The 21,388-nt window shown below is 39.0% G+C and overlaps 1 protein-coding gene across 1 annotated transcript in view; it reads left to right on the top strand.

Annotated features, from left to right (window-relative positions):
• CATSPERB (cation channel sperm associated auxiliary subunit beta) overlaps window positions 1–21,388 on the top strand; it is a 156,898-nt gene that overhangs the window by 44,674 nt on the left and 90,836 nt on the right. Inside the window, exons 9-13 of the mRNA XM_024231934.3 lie at window positions 66–184; window positions 1,739–1,771; window positions 9,352–9,418; window positions 19,028–19,074; window positions 20,260–20,409. Coding sequence (XP_024087702.3) covers window positions 66–184; window positions 1,739–1,771; window positions 9,352–9,418; window positions 19,028–19,074; window positions 20,260–20,409 — 416 coding nt within the window. The remainder of the gene's footprint in view (window positions 1–65; window positions 185–1,738; window positions 1,772–9,351; window positions 9,419–19,027; window positions 19,075–20,259; window positions 20,410–21,388) is intronic.

Here is a 21,388-nt window from a genome sequence, read left to right as displayed (position 1 = left end):
TTGCTTCACTAAGGAACTCACTTTTTTTCTTACTTTTTAATCCATGGTATGATTTCTTCGTTTAGAACATGAAGACCTTTCATTGGTGGATATGGTTTTAACGAATCATTTTTTAGTTATCCTCACCTCTTTGGGCCTTTTTGTAAGTGAAGATCTTCGTTATCCATCACACTACATCTTATCGGTATGTAAATTGCTTTGTAACTAATAGCTAATCTTAAATATCTTCTGTGACACAAAAAGAAATATTTAATACTTGACTTATGTGTGGTGTATCTTGAAATGCTTCTTTCTTTCGAAAAACATAAAGGCATAATACAGCAACTTTTTCCTTTACCTCGTAGTATTGAATATATAATTTGGAAATGGTGCTAGTTGTATTGCTGTACAAATTTATAGTAAGTTTTAAATATATACATGCAGAAAAGATCTGTCTACCTACCTATTGATTGATCCATTTATTTATAGCTATATATGTTACCCAAATGCTTTAAGGTAATTTATAAAGCCACATATAGTATTACAAAGTAACATAAGTGAAAAGTAAGTATTGGGATTGAGTGAAGGGAAATACGTGTTTAGGTGAAGATTGTTAATATGCTTACCATAAAATTCTTAAACATGTTAACAAGTACCTCTCAAAAATTACCACAACAGAGATGAGACAAGCAATAAAGACTTGGGATCAGTAGGAGAAAAGATAGAGGGAAGTAAAGAAGGGGAAATGGTATTGATTGAGACGCAGGTATTTCTTATACATGGTAATTATTATCTTTCTTCAAGTATAAGAATATTCACGTATACCTGAACCTTCCTCACCATCTCTGAGAAAGTACCATTTGTTGCTCAGATGACTAGGGGATCTGGGGTTTTTTTTACATGCTTATTATATAATTGCTAAAACAGAGAGTTGAAACCAGGAACGCTACAATGGCTTAAATTCAAAGTGCAGAGAAGTAGACAGGGATTGTGTATTGTAAGTCCTGATCTCTGGACTGCTCTGGGCTGGGCAGAAGGAACAGAGTGGCAAAGCAGAAAATAATAGGTTGAGGGTGTGCCTTCCTAAACCCAATGGGTGGCAGACTTGCATATGCCAGCACACTTCTTTTTTTTTGAGACTGAGTCTCGCTGTGTCATCAGGCTGGAATGCAGTGGCGTGCGTGATCTCAGCTCCCTGCAATCTCCGCCTCCTAGGTTCAAACAATTCTCCTGCCTCCGCCTCCCGAGTAGCTGGGATTACAGGCCTGCGCCACCACGCCCAGTTAATTTTTATATTTTTGGGAGAAATGGAGTTTCACCATGTTGGCCAGGCTGGTTTCAAACTCCTGACCTCGTGATCCGCCTGCCTCAGCCTCCCAAAGTGCTAGGATTACAGGTGTGAGCCACTGCGCCGGGCCCGCCTGCACACTTCTTAATTCCTCCATTTAAATCATTAAAAGGCATGGTTTTCTTCTCAAATCCTTTCTGGAATCACACTAAGGTATAAGTAAATTAATAAAATAATGAAATGAGGCAAAGACTGATGGGGAAATTCCCTGGATATTGTATAAACTATATCAGAGTCTGCTTTTAGTGTTTGGCTATCATAACTGCTAGGATAGAAAAAACATAAAATTTTGTTATAATTTTGTTTCAAGGAATTTATATGGTTTATTTCCTTTAGTATAATTTAAATTGCTATGTTTTGTTAGGCCTTCTGATATGCAAGCAAAAATTAAAGTTTCTTCTTTTCTTCTAGTTTTCCAGGGCAGACTTTTGTGGTTTTGAAAGGGTAAGAAGCTTTATATTTCCCAGGGCTGGTTAGAAGATATGTGTTTACTTGGTGACTTGAGATGAGATGCAAGACAGTAATTCACAATATAAGTTATTCCAGTTACTATATTACTTATAGTTTAAACAAAATATATATTTATATATATATATGAATTTGTAGCATATATTATTTATACATATATTTGTAGCAAGCATTAAGCAGTGCTCACCTCTTCTGCTTCAAAGGAAGAAGTGTTCCTCCCTGTTTCAGAGGCCACCCCCACCCCATCTCCTATGCTATGTCCAGGCTAGCTATGGTTGTTCAGTTCAGATTCTGCACAAGGGCACTTGACTGAAGAGAGTAAGGTGCTGGGGTCTGGCTAACACTTTACTCCTCAATCCATCTACCCTGGTGTAAGTCTGTCCTACTTCGAGAAAGGGGTACCTTTTCTAACTTACACAAAAATGTCATATAATCTAGTCACTGGTCTGCTTCTGGCCTTTTGGGGGATTTTGTTCCATCAGTTATCTCCCCTATATGTTAAAAAGTCAAGTTTTGTGATTAATGAACTAGGTCATTCCCATCAGCATATAAGCATGCTTCTGTTGGAAAACCACAAATGAAATCATGAGTGTTCCTAGCCATTTGCCATATGCCCTCCTTATTCTGTCCTCATAGAGTAAGCAGATGGCTATGGACCAGAAAGGCGGCCCTCACCAGGCACTGAATCTGCCTGCACCTTTATCTTGGATTGTGCAGGCTCCAGTCTGTGTGCACATGTGCATGTGCACATACACCCACATTCACACTGTCTATGAGAAAGGAGCATTTATTTCTCAGGAAGCAAATAGAACTGACTAATTGTCATACTAATCAGAGGACAAGCAGAGCAGATAACTGAGAGAGCCAGATGGGCATAAATGATTTGCATTATAAAGAATAGAGGGAAATAACTGTCAAAATAGAATTCCATACCTAGCTAAACTATGTAACTCAAGAACAACAGCGAAAAGAGAACGTTCACACCTAAAGACATTTGGAGGGTTTACCATCCAGAAATTCCCATGAAGGAGTAGGATGCCAGAAGCAATGAGGAAAACTGGAATATAAGTTCTAAGACCTGGGAGAGCAGGAGCCCTGTCTATGCTGTTTGCTACTAGATCCCAGTGTCTAGAATGGCACCTGACACAAGGTATGCACTTAGTAAATATGTGTTCAAAGAATGGAATTGTTATAAAAAATAAGTTATGGCCAGGCGCGGTAGCCCACGCCTGTAATCCCAGCACTTTGGGAGGCTGAGGCGGGTGGATCACCTGAGGTCAGGAGTTATAGACTAGCCTGGCCAATATGACGAAATCCCGTTTCTACAGAAAATACAAAAATTGGCCAGATGTGTTGGTACATGCCTGTGATCCCAGCTACTCGGGAGGCTGAGGCATAAGAATTGCTTGAACCCAGGAGGCGGAGGTTGCAGTGAGTCGAGATCGTGCCACTGCACTCCAATCTGGGTGACCGAGCTAGACTCTGTCTCAAAATAAAAATTAAAATAAATTAAATAAAAAATAAGTTATAAATTTTGTGTTTAATAATTGGATGGAACCAAAACTCTAGACAATATAACAAGGAGAAATGGCAGTAGTTTTCAGTGGATAATAAAGTATTTAAGATCTTTATAAGGAGAACCAACATGGGGAATAAGTTAAGAATTTGTTAGAAAAAAGTGCAATTCAGCATATATGTTAAGAATTGAAGGATAATTACCAAAAAACTAAAATAAGACAAAAAGAATGTAACCTAAAACTTCCAAACCACCAGATGAAGGAAAACAAGATTAAAGAATAATCCATCTATTCTACAAAAAGGAAGAAAGGAGAGAAGAGATAAAGGTAAAAGAATAGAAAAACTACGAGGTAAAACAGTAGAAATAAATCCAAATATCTCAGCAATTACAATAAGTGGAAAGGAACATTATAGGAAACTGAAGAAAAGATAATATATATTTTAAAAAGTTACACCTAAAGAAGAATCACACAAAAAGTAACATAAATAGATGGAGGAGACTGTGACCTTTAACTCCCTTTAGCTTTCATCTTCAGCCTACCTGCCCTGCTAAGTCAAAAAAGGCTGCCGGGGCCACTGGACAGCTGGGCTCACTGGGAGCCTGCTTTGAGGAATCTCACTGAGGAGATCTGGCATGTCGTTACCTCACTCATGGTTTACCTGAGAACAAAGTGCTTGGCAACACAGAGCGGGGAGTAGAGGACTGGGAAGGGGAAGGATTCTGGAGGGAGTTTGGCTGGCAGAGCTCCACGAAATCCTAGGGAAGGGTTTTCTTAGTTTTGGGAGTGTGGCTGAGAGTAAGGCTAGAGATGGGCCTACCGGGAGAGCTGCATTCTCCCTGTGCCTGAGGTAGGCAGGTTGAAGGAGACCTGGAAAGAGGGGAACCCCTTCTGTTTCCAAGGTGGTGGAATGGCAGCCCAGAGGGCTAGAGACCACTTTGCCATCTATTATTCCAATTGTCAAAATTCGAGGTGCTCCACAAACCATACCTGAGCCCTCTCTTCAAAGCACACTTAAGGTAGCCTGGCATTCTGAGAGCAAAGATCATTAGAATAAAACTAGAGTCACTGGTGGATAAGGCAACAATTGAACGAGAACAACATTTTTAAATAAAATCATTTCACAGATACCCAATGAGCACCTACTCTGTGATTACCATCATTGGCACTGAGGTATTAGCAAGAACACAGTCAATATCAATAAAGAGCTTCACGTGCAGCATAAAAATAGTTCCTGGGACTGAATACCAAAATTTCCATTAAAAATGGAATAAATTGAAGGATAGAATGGCCACTGTTCAAATGCAGAGTAGTGGCATGGAAAATCAAGATGAAGAAATTTCTCAAACCATCTAAGGAACATCGCTAGAAATCACGAGGGAAAAAGTGAGCCTTAAGGAGCGATCCAGAGGGCTAACAGGTGAGCAAAAGAGTTTTCAGACGGATTTAAAAAGGAACAGATATAAGACAGGCAATAATAAAAAAAATAGAAGAACATTAACTGAGATTAAGAAAGTTCCAAGGCTATATATTACAATCCACTAAATTCCAGGGAGCACTGAAAAAATGTAGGCATATCCAAGGAATATATTCCTCAGTTTTAAGGTTAAGGGGGAAATATTACAAGTATCCAAACAGAAAGAGCAAAAGCAAAATACACCTCACTGGTATTAGATTTTGTTTATACAACAGTAGAAGCTTGAAGACCGTGAAATCAACATCTACCGTCTATTTAAGACAAAAGAACCAAAGTCCAGAATTTCTATTTCCAGACAAGAGATTATTCATCTTTCAGATTAAGAAAGTTTATGACCTGGTTATCCCAACTAAGGAAAATACTCAAGAAAGAACTTTAATAAAACAAATGAAAAAGAATAGACATTTCAATAAAGGGGAAGAAAATGAGGAGAGGACTAGTGATAAGAAATGCTTGGCTGTTTCTCTCATTTTATCTCATATTTATTCATGTGTTTTCTGTCTATCCATATAAATCAAAATGGAGTACTAGATAAGGATTTTTTTTTTTTTTTTTTTTTTTTTTTTTTTTTTTTTGAGACACTCTCCCTCTGTCACCCAGGCTGGAGTGCAGTAGCGATCTCGGCTCAGTGCAACCTCCACCTCCTGGGTTCAAGCAATTCTCCTGCTTCAGTATCTTGAGTAGCTGGAATTACAGGTGTGTGCTACCATGCTCAGCTAATTTTTGTATTTTTGGTAGAGATAGGGTTTCACCATGTTAGCCAGGCTGGTCTCAAACTCCTGACCTCAAGTGATCCCCCCACCTTGGCCTCCCAGAGTGCTGGGATTACAGGCATGAGTCACCGCGCCCAGCCTAGATAAGGATTTTTGAACACAGACATCTTAGCCAATGTGGGCTGCTATAACAAAATTACCATAGACTGGGTGGCTTATACAGAACAGAAATTTATGTCTCACAGTTCTGGAGCCTGGACAGTCCAAGATAAAGGCACAGGCAAATTCAGCGTCTGGTGAGGGCTGCCTTCCTGGTTCATAGACAGCCATCTGTTCACTGTGTCCTCACGTGGCAGAGGGGCAAGGGATCTCCCTGGGTTCTCTTTTATAAGAGGAGCAATTCGATTCACTGAATCATCCCCACATCAAATAAGGGTACTAATTCCATTCACCTTATCACCTCCCAAAGGCCCCACCTCCCTCCCATACAGCCTATAGCCAGAAAGGACATGTTGCAAGGGAAATGAGAATTTTCAACACCTAAAAGTTATGATGTTCAAATAGGTAATACATTCACATAGTTAAAAACTAAAAAAGTTACAAAAAGATATAGACTGAGAAGTCTCTATCCCACCTCTCTGTATATTCACCTTGATTTTTCCCTGTCCCTTACAGGTAATCTTTTTTTATTTTATCTGTTTTCAGTGTTTTCTAATGGAAATTCAAATAATTATGAATATGTATACTTTTCTTCCTTTTATTATACTATATACAAAGTATGCTAAATTTCTTCACTTACCAATAATTATCATAGGAAAAAATCCATATTAGTAAATGGAGAATAGCCTCTTTTTCTTTTGTTTTTTGTCTCTTTTTTACAGCTACAAGTATTCCATTGTATGAACTAGCCAGAGTTTATTTAAATTGTTGGATGCTTGGGTAATTTCCCAATATTTTGCTATTACAAACAATGCTCCCATGAATAATTTTGTACCTAGAAATTTTATGTGTCCAGACATATAGATACAATACATCCTAGAACTTGATTGGGAGATCAAGGGATAAATACTTATGCAATTTTAAAAAATAATCACGAATTGCCCTGGAAGTTTTTACAATTAGCAAGGATATTATAATAAGTCCTATTAAACTAAAATATCTTAGTAAAACTCAGGAATGGTTGATAGTGATGAGGGAGAGGGGAAATACAGTGTTCCAAAGGTAGAAAGGTGCTGGGATTGGGGAGTGGAGGGAAAGGAAAAAGTGAAATTATTTTTAAGAGTATAAGGATCTATCTTTAAATAAGACCTCTTTTACTAATGATTGAAGCAAAGGTATTCAGAATGAGATATATGTGGGTGTTTAGACAGGTAGTTGAACGAGTGAATACTTAATGATTTATTCATTCAGTAAGTCTCATCCATTCAACAAATATTTGTTGAGCACTTCCTATATTCCATGCTTATTCAGACAAGGATGATTCCATAGTGAACAAGACAAAGTCCCTACTTTCATGTAGCTTAACATTCTACTGAGGGGGCTAGATCATTAAAAAACACACAAACAAATACATAATATAATGTGATTTTAGATAGTAATAAGTGCTCGTTGAAATTAAAGCACCGTAAGAGAAAGAGTGAGGGGAAGATAATATTCTGTTTTAAACAGGGTGATTAAAGCAGACCTTTTCAAAGAGATGAAATTTAAGCAGAAACTTGAGTAACTTGGAATAATTATTTTGACAGAGCATTTCCAGTCAAAAGGAATAGGAAGTATAAGATCCCTAAATTGGGGATTTGGCATGAGATAAAATCTGTTAGTTATCCACCAAAATCTGTTTCGTGGCAACAGCAAGGAATATGGATCACTTCTTTAAGGATAAAATTAAAATTCTTGTGACACACAAAATGCTTACTGCTTCAGCCTGAGTGTGCCTGCCTCTACCTGCAGCCATCCTGCCCCTCCCTGCAGCCATCCTGCCTGGCCATCCTAAACCACTCACCTTCCCTGAATGTGCTAACATTTCTCACACCTTGACTCTTTGCATAACATGTTTTGTCTTCTTAGCATGCACTGCTCCCTCCTATTTCACTTAGAGAATTTCAACTCATTCTTCAGAAATCCTTCCCTGACCACCAAGGTGCTCCTCCTGTGCATGCTCCAAGTTCTCAGCACAAATTCCTATCATTATCACCCTATTTTGTCTGTTGAGCCCCCAGACTAGCCTCACAAGATTTTAGGTTCCGGTCGAGATCTATCTTATTTACTATTGTATCCTGATAAGTTACCACACGGCCCTGCACATAGGCAGTCTCAATGAATATTTATTGAGTCAATGAGTGAATAAATGAAGACAGACTGGATTCAAATTTTGGACTAACTTATCAGTCATGTAACATAAAATTTTGAACAAGTTGTATAACTCTCTGGACCTCAATTTCTTCATTTTAAAATGAGCATAACAATATCTACCTCTTAGTAATGAGGTGATTAAGTAACATTACATATGAAAAATCTCAGCACAGTACATGGCACAATGTAGATACTTAAAAAAATTCATTGGCGGCCAGGCATAGTGGCTCATGCCTATAGTCCCAGTGCTTTACAAAGCCAAAGCAGGAGAATTGCTTAAGTTCAGGAGCTCTAGACTAGCCTGGGCAATGTAGTGAGACTCCTTTCCCTCAAAAAATTAAAAAATTACCCAGGCATGGTGATGCACACCTGTAGTCCCAGCTATTTGGGAGGCTGAGAAAGGAGGATTGATTAAGCTGAAGAGTTTGAGGCTAGAGTGAGCTACGATCATGCCACTGCACTCTAGCCTGGGTGACAGAGCCAGGACCCCATATCAATAAATAAATAAATAAAGTGACTCCCTGGTCAGCGCAGTAGCTCACACCTATAATGCCAGCACTTTGGGAGGCCGAGGCGGGTGGATCACTTGAGGTCAGGAGTTCGAGACCAGCCTGGCCAACATGGTGAAACCTTGTCTCTACTAAAATACAAAAAAAATTAGCCAAGCATGGTGGCGTGTGGCTATAATCCCAGCTACTCAGGAGGCTGAGGCAGGAGAATCACTTGAACCTGAGAGGTGGAGTTTGTAGTGAGCCGAAATTGTGCTACTGCATTCCAGCCTGGGCAACAGAGTAAGACTCCTTCTCAATTTAAAAAAAAAAAAAAAGAAGTGTCTCCTCATGTGTTCAAGTTTTGTCATTAGATATCAGCAAAGGCTTTTGCACACAGATCATACAGATTTTATTATTAGTCTATAAAAATGTAAAAAAGTCTTTCTTATATCCCAACAGAAATTTGAAGGTCAGAATCTTCCTATAATAAAATAATCTCAAACTGTTGCATTTAATTAATATCCAACATTTATATCCAACACATTCAATATATTGAAGCTTGTCTCTCATGACCAATTTTCAAAACCTTTTTCCTGTTTCTTCTTGCTGCTGTCAGGCTTCTGGGAATGCTCCTTAAACCCAGCTGCCACTAATGAGGAATAAAAGCTAAACATGTGACCCATTGTAACTGTGCTGAAAGACTAATGGCTTCTGGTAGCTTCCGAAAGACAGTTCACAGACAAGGGCATCCTCCATTAACATATGCTAATTCATGTGTGATTTCTTTTCTCTTTATGCCTTTTTTGTGCATTGTTCAAAATGTATATTCCTGTTTCTTGTCCTCATTCTACAACCTTTTATTTTATTTGCATACAATTTTTGTCTCTTTATTTGCCTTACATTCCTGAACTATCAAACTTTGAAATTTTTTAGTTTTTTCTATCTTATATCTTAAGATATCTTAAGTCTACATATTGGCTAAGTGATATTTTATTTATTTATGTAGGTTGACTATGTGAAAGGAAAATTGTGGTATAATGAAAGATGTTTTGCTAACAGAGAGCATTTTGAAGGTAAATTTTAGTTAAAGATATACTGTATTAAGAGACTTTTACATATATGTGTAACTGAATGCAAGCTCAGCCTTTGGAAGACCATTCCAAACTTTAGGCTGGGGAGGGTTTAAAAAGGGGAACTTGGGGTGGGAGGCATTCAGGAGTGATGCTGGGTGCAAGGTCTGTATGTCCTGTCCCAGTGGCTATCTTGAGCCATGCTCCACCTGGAAGATAGGCTAGTGTCATCTTCACGACGGGCAGGTTGTAGACTAACCTCCCTGAGGTAATCTCTGGAATTTCACAGCTGAGTCTCCATGTCTGATTTGTCTCAAAATTAGCCCCTGGAACTTCTAAGCAATCGCATAATTAGATAAGCCAGCAGTACAAGGGAGTGTTGGGTGGGAAGGGAGGGAAACCAAGAATTTCAAAGTGTGTTTTCAAGGCTAAAAGCAAGAAAAGAAAAAACAGTTTCAAAAATGCATTTTTAACCTAAGCCACTCAGTTGCAACTTTCCATTGTGAAATTCCATTCCATTTCTATGGAAAATGGGTGGCATAGTCGATCTGGCTACTTCCTGCTGAGAAGGGCCATAGTTAGGAGGTACCAGAACTGAATTTGTCCACCTGGAGTTGGAACTATTCTCGAGTTCCTAGACTTGCAGTAGGAATTTGCAGGAGCATTATGGTGCAGGGACATAGGAGTTTCTGAGAACATCTTTCCTACATCCTTGTGCAGAGTATACAATAGCAATAAAATCCACAGCAGCGGAAGAGGACAATGAGCAAAATACCAATCGTGCTATATATGAAAGTCTTCCATGCACTAAGGGGCTGACTAAACCAATCTGTTATTGGGAGAAGGTATCTATAGCAGAATATGAGTATCCAATGCATGCACAGGTTAGGTTATATTGTGAGAATAATCTAGTATATATAGACAACAGTCGTAATGCACTAGTGCCGCTTTAGGCTGCAGTTAGGATATCTACAGCCATATAGTTTTGTAAGGCCACTTGCCTAATCTGGAAGTTTCTTCAGTAAGAAGAGTGATGGCATGGTGGGTGTTATTAAAGGCAGCAGCCATATGCTTAGCCAGGGCCTCTACTTGTAATTCTACATCTATGGTCACTGCCTGGGAGAAAAAGATGGCTAGTGGGTAAAACCACCAGGATGCCCATTTTTGACAGTGGTGTCTGGCGTTTGTGCTTTCCCAGTTGGCAGGCAGAGTCTAGATGGAACAGGATTCATCCTGGTAGGTAAGGGTGCTCCCAGATGCATCTGCCAGTCCAATCAAAGGGTAGGAAGGGCCAACTCTGAGTGCCACAGGCCCATAGGCAGCCCCAGGGGGAAGGGTTGGCTCCATGTGAGAAGGAGCTGTTTTGCTACCTCAGCCATATAATTGCTAGTCAGTTGAAGAGTTTGATTACATTGCTGGGGAGGTAACCATCCCATGTTACAGGTATTAGCTTGAGGTGTGCTGCGGTTGTGGTGTTCAGTGCACAGTGTTGCTTGACCTATTACCTGTATTTGTACCTCTGTCAGCCATCTGACACCACTGTGTACAGCACATCCCACGGTGGAGATGACATTGACCTGCTTGCAACTGAGTTGAAAAACATGTTTCCTGATTTCCTGGCAAGTAGGAAATTCATGAGGCTTATGATGAGATGAGTTATGGCCATGAAAGGGAAATGGGTGAATTGCCCCATACCAGGTATAGAAATGACTCCAAGTACTTAGGTTGGTGGCTTGCATGCACCATGGAAAGCCTGCAGTGGAAGAAAGGGCAATTCCCCACAGACCCAGCAGTCTGTTCTATTCCGGAGGGAAGCCGCCATTTGTGCCCATTCAGCAAAAAGGTTAGTTTCAGCAGAGAAAAATAATGTATTCATGACTACAAAACTTGTTAAGAAGTTCATGTTAAGAAAAGGATAGTACTTATCTGTGTGTGGTTTTTTTTCTTTAATACAGCTTTAGGTCTTTTCTTGGCACACATGAACAGGCAGGCTGGTTGTCTGAAGTATCAGGTTGAAGATGAGCCTTCACCTGAGTGTGATGTATCCAGGGTTTAATTCCAGCCAATTTTGACAGATGAATGCATGGTCAGCAGTGCATCATAAGTCCCATCCATTTTTGGCTAGCTGCTGGTCAGGTCCTTGTTTTTTTCCAAGACTTTTTAGCAGTACCTTAACTCTTGGTGGAAAGGGTGAAGGGACTCGCCCCTAGGGTATGAGGACCTGGAAGCAGAAAACTGATGCATGGTTAGTAACGTCTGCCCTAACTGGTGTATGTATTGTTTAACTCTTAATTCATTTATTAGGTCTAAAGGTGGGACTCCCAGGGAGGGTCTCCCATAAACAATCTCAAAAGAGTTCAACCTGCTCCCACTTTGGGGTATTACCTTGACTCAGAGCGAGGCGATGGGAAAAATTCATCCCAAGTCAAATTACTTTCTTGACATATTTTGGCAATGCAATTTTTTTAGAGTGTAGTTTATCTCTTTAGTTTTTCCTGTCATTGTGGTCTTTCAGATGACAATCTACAAGTTGTAGGAAGGGGTGAGTCACAATTTGCCCTGACATTCCTGCAACCATAACAGTCTTTTTTGAATCAGAAGATAGGCAGATGTTAACTATAGAATATATAGCCCCCCATATCAATAAGAAAGTAAGTTTGTTCTCCATTGTCCATTATACTCAGGGGTCCTGTGGGGACATGATGAAAGGTTGGCTAAACGTACGAATTGAACAAGTTATAGGAGGACCTATGAATATTTATGAAAGTGGTCCTGACACATGCATATTGAGCGAACATGCATGTAACGTATGACTCCGTTTACCTTGTGGGGAGATTTAATCCTTGTCTGGCATGGGCTTAGGTCCTGTTTATAATTTGATAGCTTATTGCCATAAAGAACCTGTTCTGTCAGTCATATGATAATTAATAGTGGTCAATAGTAGTGTCTAAATCATAAAATGGAGGGAATATAATGAGGCATGCCTGACTTTCCATCCCATCATGGCTGGGAATTAAGTTTTTAAGGGTTTTTCTTAGGGTTCCCTTGGCCAAGGGGGAGGGTTTGTTCAGCTGGTAGGGGACTCAGTATTTTATTTTTTAGTTTATATTTCCTCTTTTTTGGTAAAGATATGCCAGAGGCAGTATCAGTGGGCAAGTTTTACTTTGTCCCATACTAATGCTGGGGTGGTATGACTACCTGTCCCAGGTCCGTCATGCCCTCCAGTGGGACACCTATGGCCAAGGAACTTAGAGTCAAAAGACTTATAGCCAATTAAACATTTCAGGCCAGATTAGAATGGAGGAGGGCAGGCACTCATTAACCCTTAACCAAAAGCCAAAAACAAAGTTATAAAATTGACTTATGTATATAGTTTATGCATTGGGCTACTATAATCTTAGCTTGTAGCAATTAGTTATACAAAACACAAGCATTTTGTTTAGCTGTTTAGGCATCTGTGTGCCTGTCCTTGATTTGGAGGTTCTGAACTAAGTTTATGCCTCAAAACCAACCCTTATAATATCACATGATCACCACTTCTGCAATAGTCCCTGGGCCTAAAAGGATTGGATAGTTTCAATTTTGGAGGTAAAGTAAAACATAATTGGCAACATTTCAAACAAAATGGTCATAAGCCTTGCCTCATTCTGAGAATGACAGGAAAGGAAGCTCACAGGTAGCTAAACATTTAAATTATTTAGAATTAAGGCACAGAATAAATTATATTAATTCAGATAGGGGCAAAATTAGTAAATGAACCTTAATGTTTTTTAATATAGGCTTGTCCTGTGTCCTATTAAGGCAGTATACGTTGATTGTTGCCTTTGTCTGGGTCCAAAGATGAGGCTTTGGTTGACTTGAGATTGGTATCAGATACTGGCAGAGTCAGCGTCTTCTTTAGATGAGATATGTCCATCTAGGAGTCAAAGCCCTGTAAATTAACAGCACATGGATTAGTTAATAGCACCTGTTAAGGACCTTTTCAAGAGGCTGGAGATGGTGATACTGGAGTCTATGACCTGACTGGAAGCCATAAAAAGATTTACAGACTTGCATTGATTAATTTTTATAGCTTTGATGAGCCCAAGAAATAAGTCAGAGATTTAATTTAGGATTTGATTTTGAGGACGTTTGTGAAAGATGTTAAAAGGCTCAAAACATTTGGTCAAAATAGAATGATAGGTCATTGTAAAACAATAGTTATTCATCTAACCAAAGTGATAATCAAAAGACTTTAAGGGCAACATAGACGGTTATGTGGCTGTAAAAACCCTTTTAAATCTGAGGTTTTTTAAGCTATCAAAAATCTAATAAAGACAACATAGAAATTATCTTGATAAGATGTAAAATCTTACATGTGACATAGGCCATCTATGGCATGCTTAGACTTTCTATCTTGTCCTATATTATCTCTTTCCTAAACAACCATTTTACTTTAGGACAGAAATTTACCATATAAGATATTTCCTCATACAAAATTATTTTAATAGGAACACAACTTACAGAATTATATATTACCTAGTATTTTTATTTTTAATAACTTTAAACTTTAGTGAAAGCTTAGGAAGCAAGAAATCCTGAACTGTTTATCAGATGTTAACATTTTATAGATGAAATAATTCTACAAGTTTTAAAAACATGTTTTCCCACATCATAACCCTTTTTTAGTTGGAAATGACCTAGACATCCAAATGAGCATCCAAAATAATTTTAAGATTTTAAATTTCATTAAAAGTTTACCTGCAAGCATTTACCCCATTTACATGTAATTTGATTTTTTCATTTTTAATCATTTATCTAGATTACTTTTGAAAACGGAGATATTAGACAGCACTAGTCATCATTTAAAGTTATTTTCCTGTTAACCATTTTTAAAGCTTGTAAACATCAGGGATTCACCTAAGAACCTTAAAGTTAAACACATGGGCATTTTGCTGACAACTTAGAAGATTCAGCTGTTTTTATTGAACCACCAATATTACATTAGTCTTATTTATCAAAAAAATCATACAAACAAAGATCATTCTGCTTTTGGCTGGGTTTATAGCCTTATAACTTTTATGCCAAATCCAGACAGCTTAATATATCTAGCAGAGGCAAATACAAAACATATCTAATCAGTAAACTCAGACAAAAATGTATGCTGACACTTCTGAAGACATTTCTATGTTAACTTTATTAATCATATTTTAAACCAGTTTTATTTATCAAAGATGCATGTGCACTTGAAGAGCTTTTGGATTTCATTTATGAGTACTCATTTACTTATAAGCCAGCTTGGTAGTGTGCCAGATATGACACATCACATAAAACATCAACTTCACATAAATATATCTAAACATGTATATGCACACACAGATATCCAATAGCTTTTACCTTAGAATTCTAGCCACAAGATAGCAATATAATCTCATCATTTTATAAAAGATAGCTGGATCTGAATTATTTTTGTGACAAAACTGGAATCTGTTCACATGGCTGAACTTTGTTTGCCTTAGCAGGTAATCCAAGAAAGGCAATGGACCAAAATTTGGCTAAAGCAGTCTCTATGGCAGTTCAATTTTTTTATTTTTATTTTTATTTTACTTTAAGTTCCAGGATGCAAGTGCAGAACGTGTAGGCTTATTACATAGGTATGTATGTGCCATGGTGGTTTGCTGCATCTATCAACCATCATCTAGGTTTTAAGCCCCATATGCATTAGCTATTTGTCCTAATGCTCTCTCCCACCTTGCCCCCCACCCGCCAGCTGGCCCTGGTGTGTGTTGTTCCCTTCCTTGTGTCCATGTGTTCTCACTGTTCAACTCCCACTTATGAGTAAGAACATGTGGTGTTTGGTTTTCTTCTGTTCCTGTGTTAGTTTGCTGAGGATTATGGCTTCCAGCTTCATCCATGTCCCTGCAAAGGACATGATCTCATTCCTTTTTAGGGCTGCATGGTATTCCATGGTGTACATGTACCCATTTTCTTTATCCCATCTATCATTGATGGGTATTTGGGTTGGTTGCATGTCTTTGCTATTGTTACTAGTGCTGCAATAAAGTAGCAAGTAGATAAGGGCCCAAATACGCATGTGCCTTTATAGTAGAATGATTTATTTTCCTTAGAGTATATACCCAGTAATGGGATTGCTGGGTCAAATGACATTTCTGGTTCTAGATCCTTGAGGAATTGCCACACTGTCTCCACAATGACTGAACTAATTTACATTCCCACCAATGTGTAAAAGCATTCCTATTTCTCCACAGCCTTGCCAGCATCTATTGTTTCTTGGCTTTTTAATAATCACCATTCTGACAGGTGTAAGATGGTATCTCATTGTGGTTTTGATTTGCATTTCTTTAATGATTAGTGATGTTGCACTTTTTTTTCATATGTTTCTTGGCCGCATAAATGTCTTATTTTGAGAAGTGTCTGTTCATATCCTTTGCCCACTTTTTGATGGGATTGTTTTTTTTCTTGTAAATTTGTTTAAGTTCCTTGTAGATTCTTTGTAGATTCTTGGGTAGATTACAAAAATATTTTCCCATTCTGTAGGCTGCCTGTTCCCTCTAATGATAGTTTCTTTTGCTGTGCAGGAGCTCTTTAGTTTAATTAGATCCTGTTTGTCAATTTTGGCTTTTGTTACAATTGCTTTTGGTGTTTTCATCATGAAGTCTTTGCCCATGCCTATGTCCTGAATGGTGTTGCCTAGGTTTTCTTCCAGGATTTTTATGGCTTTGGGTTTTACATTTAAGTGTTTAATCCATCTTGAATTAATTTTTCTATAAGGTATGAGGAAGGGGTTCAGTTTCAGTTTTCTGCATATTGGTAGCCAGTTTTCCCAGCACCATTTATTAAATAGGGAATTATTTCCCCATTGCTTGTTTTTCTCAGGTTTTTCGAAGATGAGATGGTTGTAGATGTGTGGTGTTATTTCTGAGGTCTCTGTTATGTTCCATTGGTCTAGATGTCTGTTTTGGTACCAGTACCATGCTGTATTGGTTACTGTGGGCTTGTAGTATAGTTTGAAGTCAGGTAGCATGATGCCTCCAGCTTTGTTCTTTTTGCTTAGGATTGTCTTGGCTATACAGGCTCTTTTTTGGTTCCATACCATTGACATTCCTTACAGAATTAGAAAAAACTAATTTAAATTTCATGTGGCAGTTCAGTTTTTAAAAGTCTCTTTTATCCTTTTTTCTTCCATTCCAAATGAGCTTCCAATGTTTACATTTCAGTTAGAACATAAATAATGAGTCTTATCTTAGCACCACAGCTTAGTAAAAGCAGATTCAAAGCAGATTCAAGGCAGGCAGAAAAAAAAAAGAAGATAGAGAACTTTAGAACTCTGATTAACTTTATAGTTGCAAATTAACCATGTAAACTCTGACTTTTTTTTGCTATAACTTGCCCATCAGTTTAAAATGTGCACAGAAATGGACCATAATATGTAACCAGCTGGAGTCCCAAAGAGGATGACAAAATCAGGGGCCTTTAGTGAGCAGAGGAGCAGCCTATATTGATGCCTTGCCTTTGCCTCTGTATCAATAATTCCCTGCAACTAGATTGCCAGGAGTTGGGTGAATGCTCCTTATTTTACACAACCAGTGTTGATGTCACCATTCATGGTCCCAACAGGCATGTCTGTGTAAATTTTACCACACAGTTAGGAGAGCCAAACATGTAAAAGAATTAATTTCCCCAACAGTCTAATGACTGGCGATGACCAATGTAGCCTTTTTTAACACATCAACCTTAATCTAAGTCCAGGTCCTGCTGCGATCCCAGTAAGCAGTAATGGAAGGGCAACAAATGAGATGGCAAAACAAGTGGACAGAAAGGGCAAAAGAATTGGAGTTGGGACTGTTTAAACATTTATCCCAGGTATTTCCAACAAATAACATTGAAAATCATAAGTGGGATAGAGGCCCATTTAGATAACCCACAGAAGAATTCACATGCTTCTTTCCCCCATAAGATCTGGCACAGCTCTGAGAAGTACTTTGGGGCCCGAGAAAGAGCAACCCAGCCAAGAACCAGGGTGACAGAAGTTGTTCTACTTCAGGGTTGGATCCCTAGATTGAGTGGGGGGCTTATACAGCCTGTCTTAAAGGGTAGAGAAAGAAGGAAAGAAAGTTGCAAGTAGATGAGGGCCCAAATGTAGATCACATACATACACAGTTACAGATTCAGATGGTACACTCCCAGGCTGATTCCCCATCAAGGGGACTAGATAAAAGTCCTGAAACCTTGTCTCAACTTCAGATGGCCCCATGAGCAGCTAGGTCAAAACAGAACAAAGCTCAAGTGGTGCCACAGATAAAGATGGTGTACCTGCCCAGACAATGTCACAAGCAGCTACGTCCAAATGGAGCAGAGCTCAAGTGTTACCACAGAAGAGACAGAGGAGACCTGGGTTCATTCCAGTTGACTTATCCAGTTCTGAAGTCTGTTAACTTCTTCACTTGTCACTTTCCCTGCACCAGCAAAGTGTAGTAGGCAGCTAACGCCGTGACAGGGAGAGAAGGGAGATTTCCTGAGACTAAAGTATCTCAGCAGCTGCCAGGAAAATGCCCAGAGCCCCAGCCGCAGGATCAGCTAGCCAACAGCAGCTAATATTCATGAGCAACTCTTGTCCCATCCAGTAGCATGAATAGGAAAGCCCTGGAACACTGCTGCGGCCAGTTGCCCCACTCGTTGCAAACCAGGTTGACAGACTAGACCACTCAAAATGCAGACTCCCTAAAGGGACTACCAAATTTGTAATGAAAGCAAGCTTGGCTGCTTGCCACATATAAAGCCAAATGAACAAGGATGAGATGCAGTGAAAGGAAAGTGACTTTTATTCCAAAAGCCAGCAGTTGGGAGAGTGTCCAGGCTCACGCCTTTAAAAGACCATTCCAAACTTTAGGCTGGGGAGAGGAGTTTAGAAGAGGGAACTTGGGGTGGGAGGCATTCAGGGGTGATGCTGGGTGCAAGGTCTGTGTGTCCTGTCCCAGTGGCTATCTTGAGTCATGCTCCACCTGGAACATAGGCTGGTGTCATCTTCACGATGGCCAGGTTGTAGACTAACCTCCTTGAGGTAATCTCTGGAATTTTACAACTGAGTCTCCATGTCTGATTTGTTTCAAAATTAGCCCCCGGAACTTCTAAGCAAGAACATAATTAGATAAGCTAGCAGTGCAGGGAGTGTTGAGTGGGAAGGGAGGGAAACAAAGTTCCAAAGTATGTTTTCAAGGCAAAAATCAAGAAAGGAATAAAAAAAAGTTTTAAAATCCATTTTGAATCTAAGCTACTCAGTTACAACTAGATTTAATAAAATGACATAAAATAAAACTAGAACAAAATATAAAGATAAGTTTGCTTTATATAAGTTAATGGCCTAAAACAAAAAAAATTCTAACTTAAATCTGAGACAATAGGTACACTTGAAATAGGGATAAGAAAATTAGATTTGAGTATACATTACTTGATGATACATAACTTTTATTATTATTATTATTTTCATTTACCATAAGGTTTACTTGCAAAAATAATTTCTATGATTTTCATGAAGACTATTAAGACTAACCCTTCCGGTTTTAGAAATACAGATGTGCTCATAATTCCTGTACCCTTGTATTTATTTTGTAGTTGATTATGTTACAGTCACCTTTGAGAGAAACAGAACCCTGAGTGAGGTATGATATTGAATATTTTATAAGTTAAGAAATTTTGTTGTGCATGACTTCAGGGATTGTGATTAATCTAAAAAAATGGCAATTCTACAGACTGAAAGCCTTCACAATCACTCTTTGCTCCTGGTGGTGTTTCTACTTGGGTTTATTAGTCCTTACCTAATTATGTTAATCAGGACCTAAGCAATGATTCTAGAAAAACAATTCATACCAGAAAGACATGCACTGCAATGTTTTCTGGGCTCATATCCCTCAGAAGAGAGGCACAGACATTAAGGATTTTTTTTTTTTTTTTTTGAGACGGAGTCTCGCTCTTTCTCCAGGCTGGAGTGTGGTGGCATGATCTTGGCTCACTGCAACCTCTGCCTCCCAGGTTCAAGCAATTCTCCTGCCTCAGCATCCCAAGTAGCTGGGACTACAGGCACGCTCCACCACGTCCAGCTAATTTTTGTATTTTTAGTAGAGACAGGGTTTCACCATGCTGGCCAGGATGGTCTTGATCTCTTGACCTCGTGACCCGCCCACCTTAGCCTCCCAAAGTGCTGGGGTTACAGGTGTGAGCCACCAAACCCAGCCACATTAAGGATTTTTTAAAAAACAATTGTGATCAGTCAGAGCAACACAATGGTTGTTAATTTATTTTCCTACTGTTACTAAAACACCAGGGATTCAGTCTAGGTCCTGCTTCTTGCTGTATAGACTGCCAGTCACTGAGTCAACAAGTATTGCCAGGGAAGAAGGCTTTAATCGGGTGCTGCAGCCAAGGAGAATGGTAGATAAAAATCTCAAACCTGTCTCTCTGAGTAAAATTGGGGGATTTACACAGAAAGGAAGGTAGGAAAACAGGAATTAGAGATGGATAAAGAAGCAACCATGATGAATGAGGAGTCTGACTTCTCATTATCTGGATGCAGTGATCCGTTGAGTTTCAGTTCCTTGCCTAAGGGTCAAGTTTCTTGCCCAAGTGTCGATTTCCTAAAGAAGGAATTCAGATGAGACAAATGTAGGTTTTAAGACCAGGGAGTTTAAAGACCAGTGGGTTTTAAGACCAGGGAGGGAGGGTTAATTTATATGTTTGTTCAAAAAACTGTAAATATTACTTCTATGAACAACTGGGCTAGTTTCACTAAGAGAATTAGAACTTATATTTCAAAAACAGCATTAATTTTTCCCTTCTTTTTTTTATAGTCAAGCTCTTGTTTTTATAGTCAGGAACCATTTCTTGAATGGGTACCCTGCTTACCTCACATTTTTAAAGGAATAAAAACTCTCCCAACTGTGCTAACATTTCTTGTTGACCAAGAGCATGGTACTGGAGTTTACCTCTTCTATAACAAGGTAGGCCTTATATCCCAGAGGGAATTTATCTTGACATGACAACAATAAAAATTTACCTTAGCAAAAGTTATTTTCAAATTCTTGTTATGTCTGGCAATAGAACCTATAAAATTGGCTACAGCAAAATTATTTAAGATCAATAATATAGCTTGACACTTTAGAGATTTCTTGCCTGGTTGTCATTCATTTTGATGAAAATGGAAAACGTGATGCTGTATGCATAGTGATTCTCCCTTGCTAATTCTCTAAAGAATATAAGCTGGGATTTTTCTATATAAATTTAAGATTCCATAAAATGGTTAATTAAACAGAAAAAAAATGGAAGTAATTGCCACAGATCTATATTTTTTCTTCCAAACGTCCTTAACCCTACCTGTGAATTAGAATTCTTCTTACAGCCATTAAAAAACACATAAACTGACAGTTGTGATGGCTCATGCCTGTAATCCCAGCAACTCGGGAGGCTAAGGCAGGAGGCTTGAGGCCAGGATTTCAAGACCACAGTGAGGCACTACTGCACTCTAGCACACCAGGTGAGGTGACAGAGCAAAACCCAGTCTGAGAAAACAAACAAGCAAGCAAGCAAGCAAACAAACAAACAAAACCATAAGTTCAGCACCTATCGTCAAGATTGTAGGGAACGAAAAAGCTCTTTCCTCCACCTTCTTATGTTCAATGAGTGGAGCCTTGCAAATTAAACTGAAAAAAAAATTAATAGGAGAAAACAGTTTATTTACATGTGCAGTGTGCACACATGGGAAACTCAGTGATGAGGTTAAAATTTAGAAGTTAGGTACCATCTTTTTGTTGTTGTTGTTGTTGTTGTTGTTTTTGAGACAGAGTCTCGCCCTGTCGCCCAGGCTGGAGTGCAGTGGCGCAATCTCGGCTCACTGCAGGCTCCGCCTCCTGGGTTCATGCCATTCTCCTGCCTCAGCCTCTCCGAGTAGCTGGGACTACAGGCGCCCGCCACCACGCCTGG

Source organism: Pongo abelii, chromosome 15 (genome assembly GCF_028885655.2).
Source record: "Pongo abelii isolate AG06213 chromosome 15, NHGRI_mPonAbe1-v2.0_pri, whole genome shotgun sequence".
Lineage (NCBI taxonomy): Eukaryota > Metazoa > Chordata > Mammalia > Primates > Hominidae > Pongo > Pongo abelii.
This window is presented reverse-complemented; position numbering and strand designations above follow the sequence as displayed.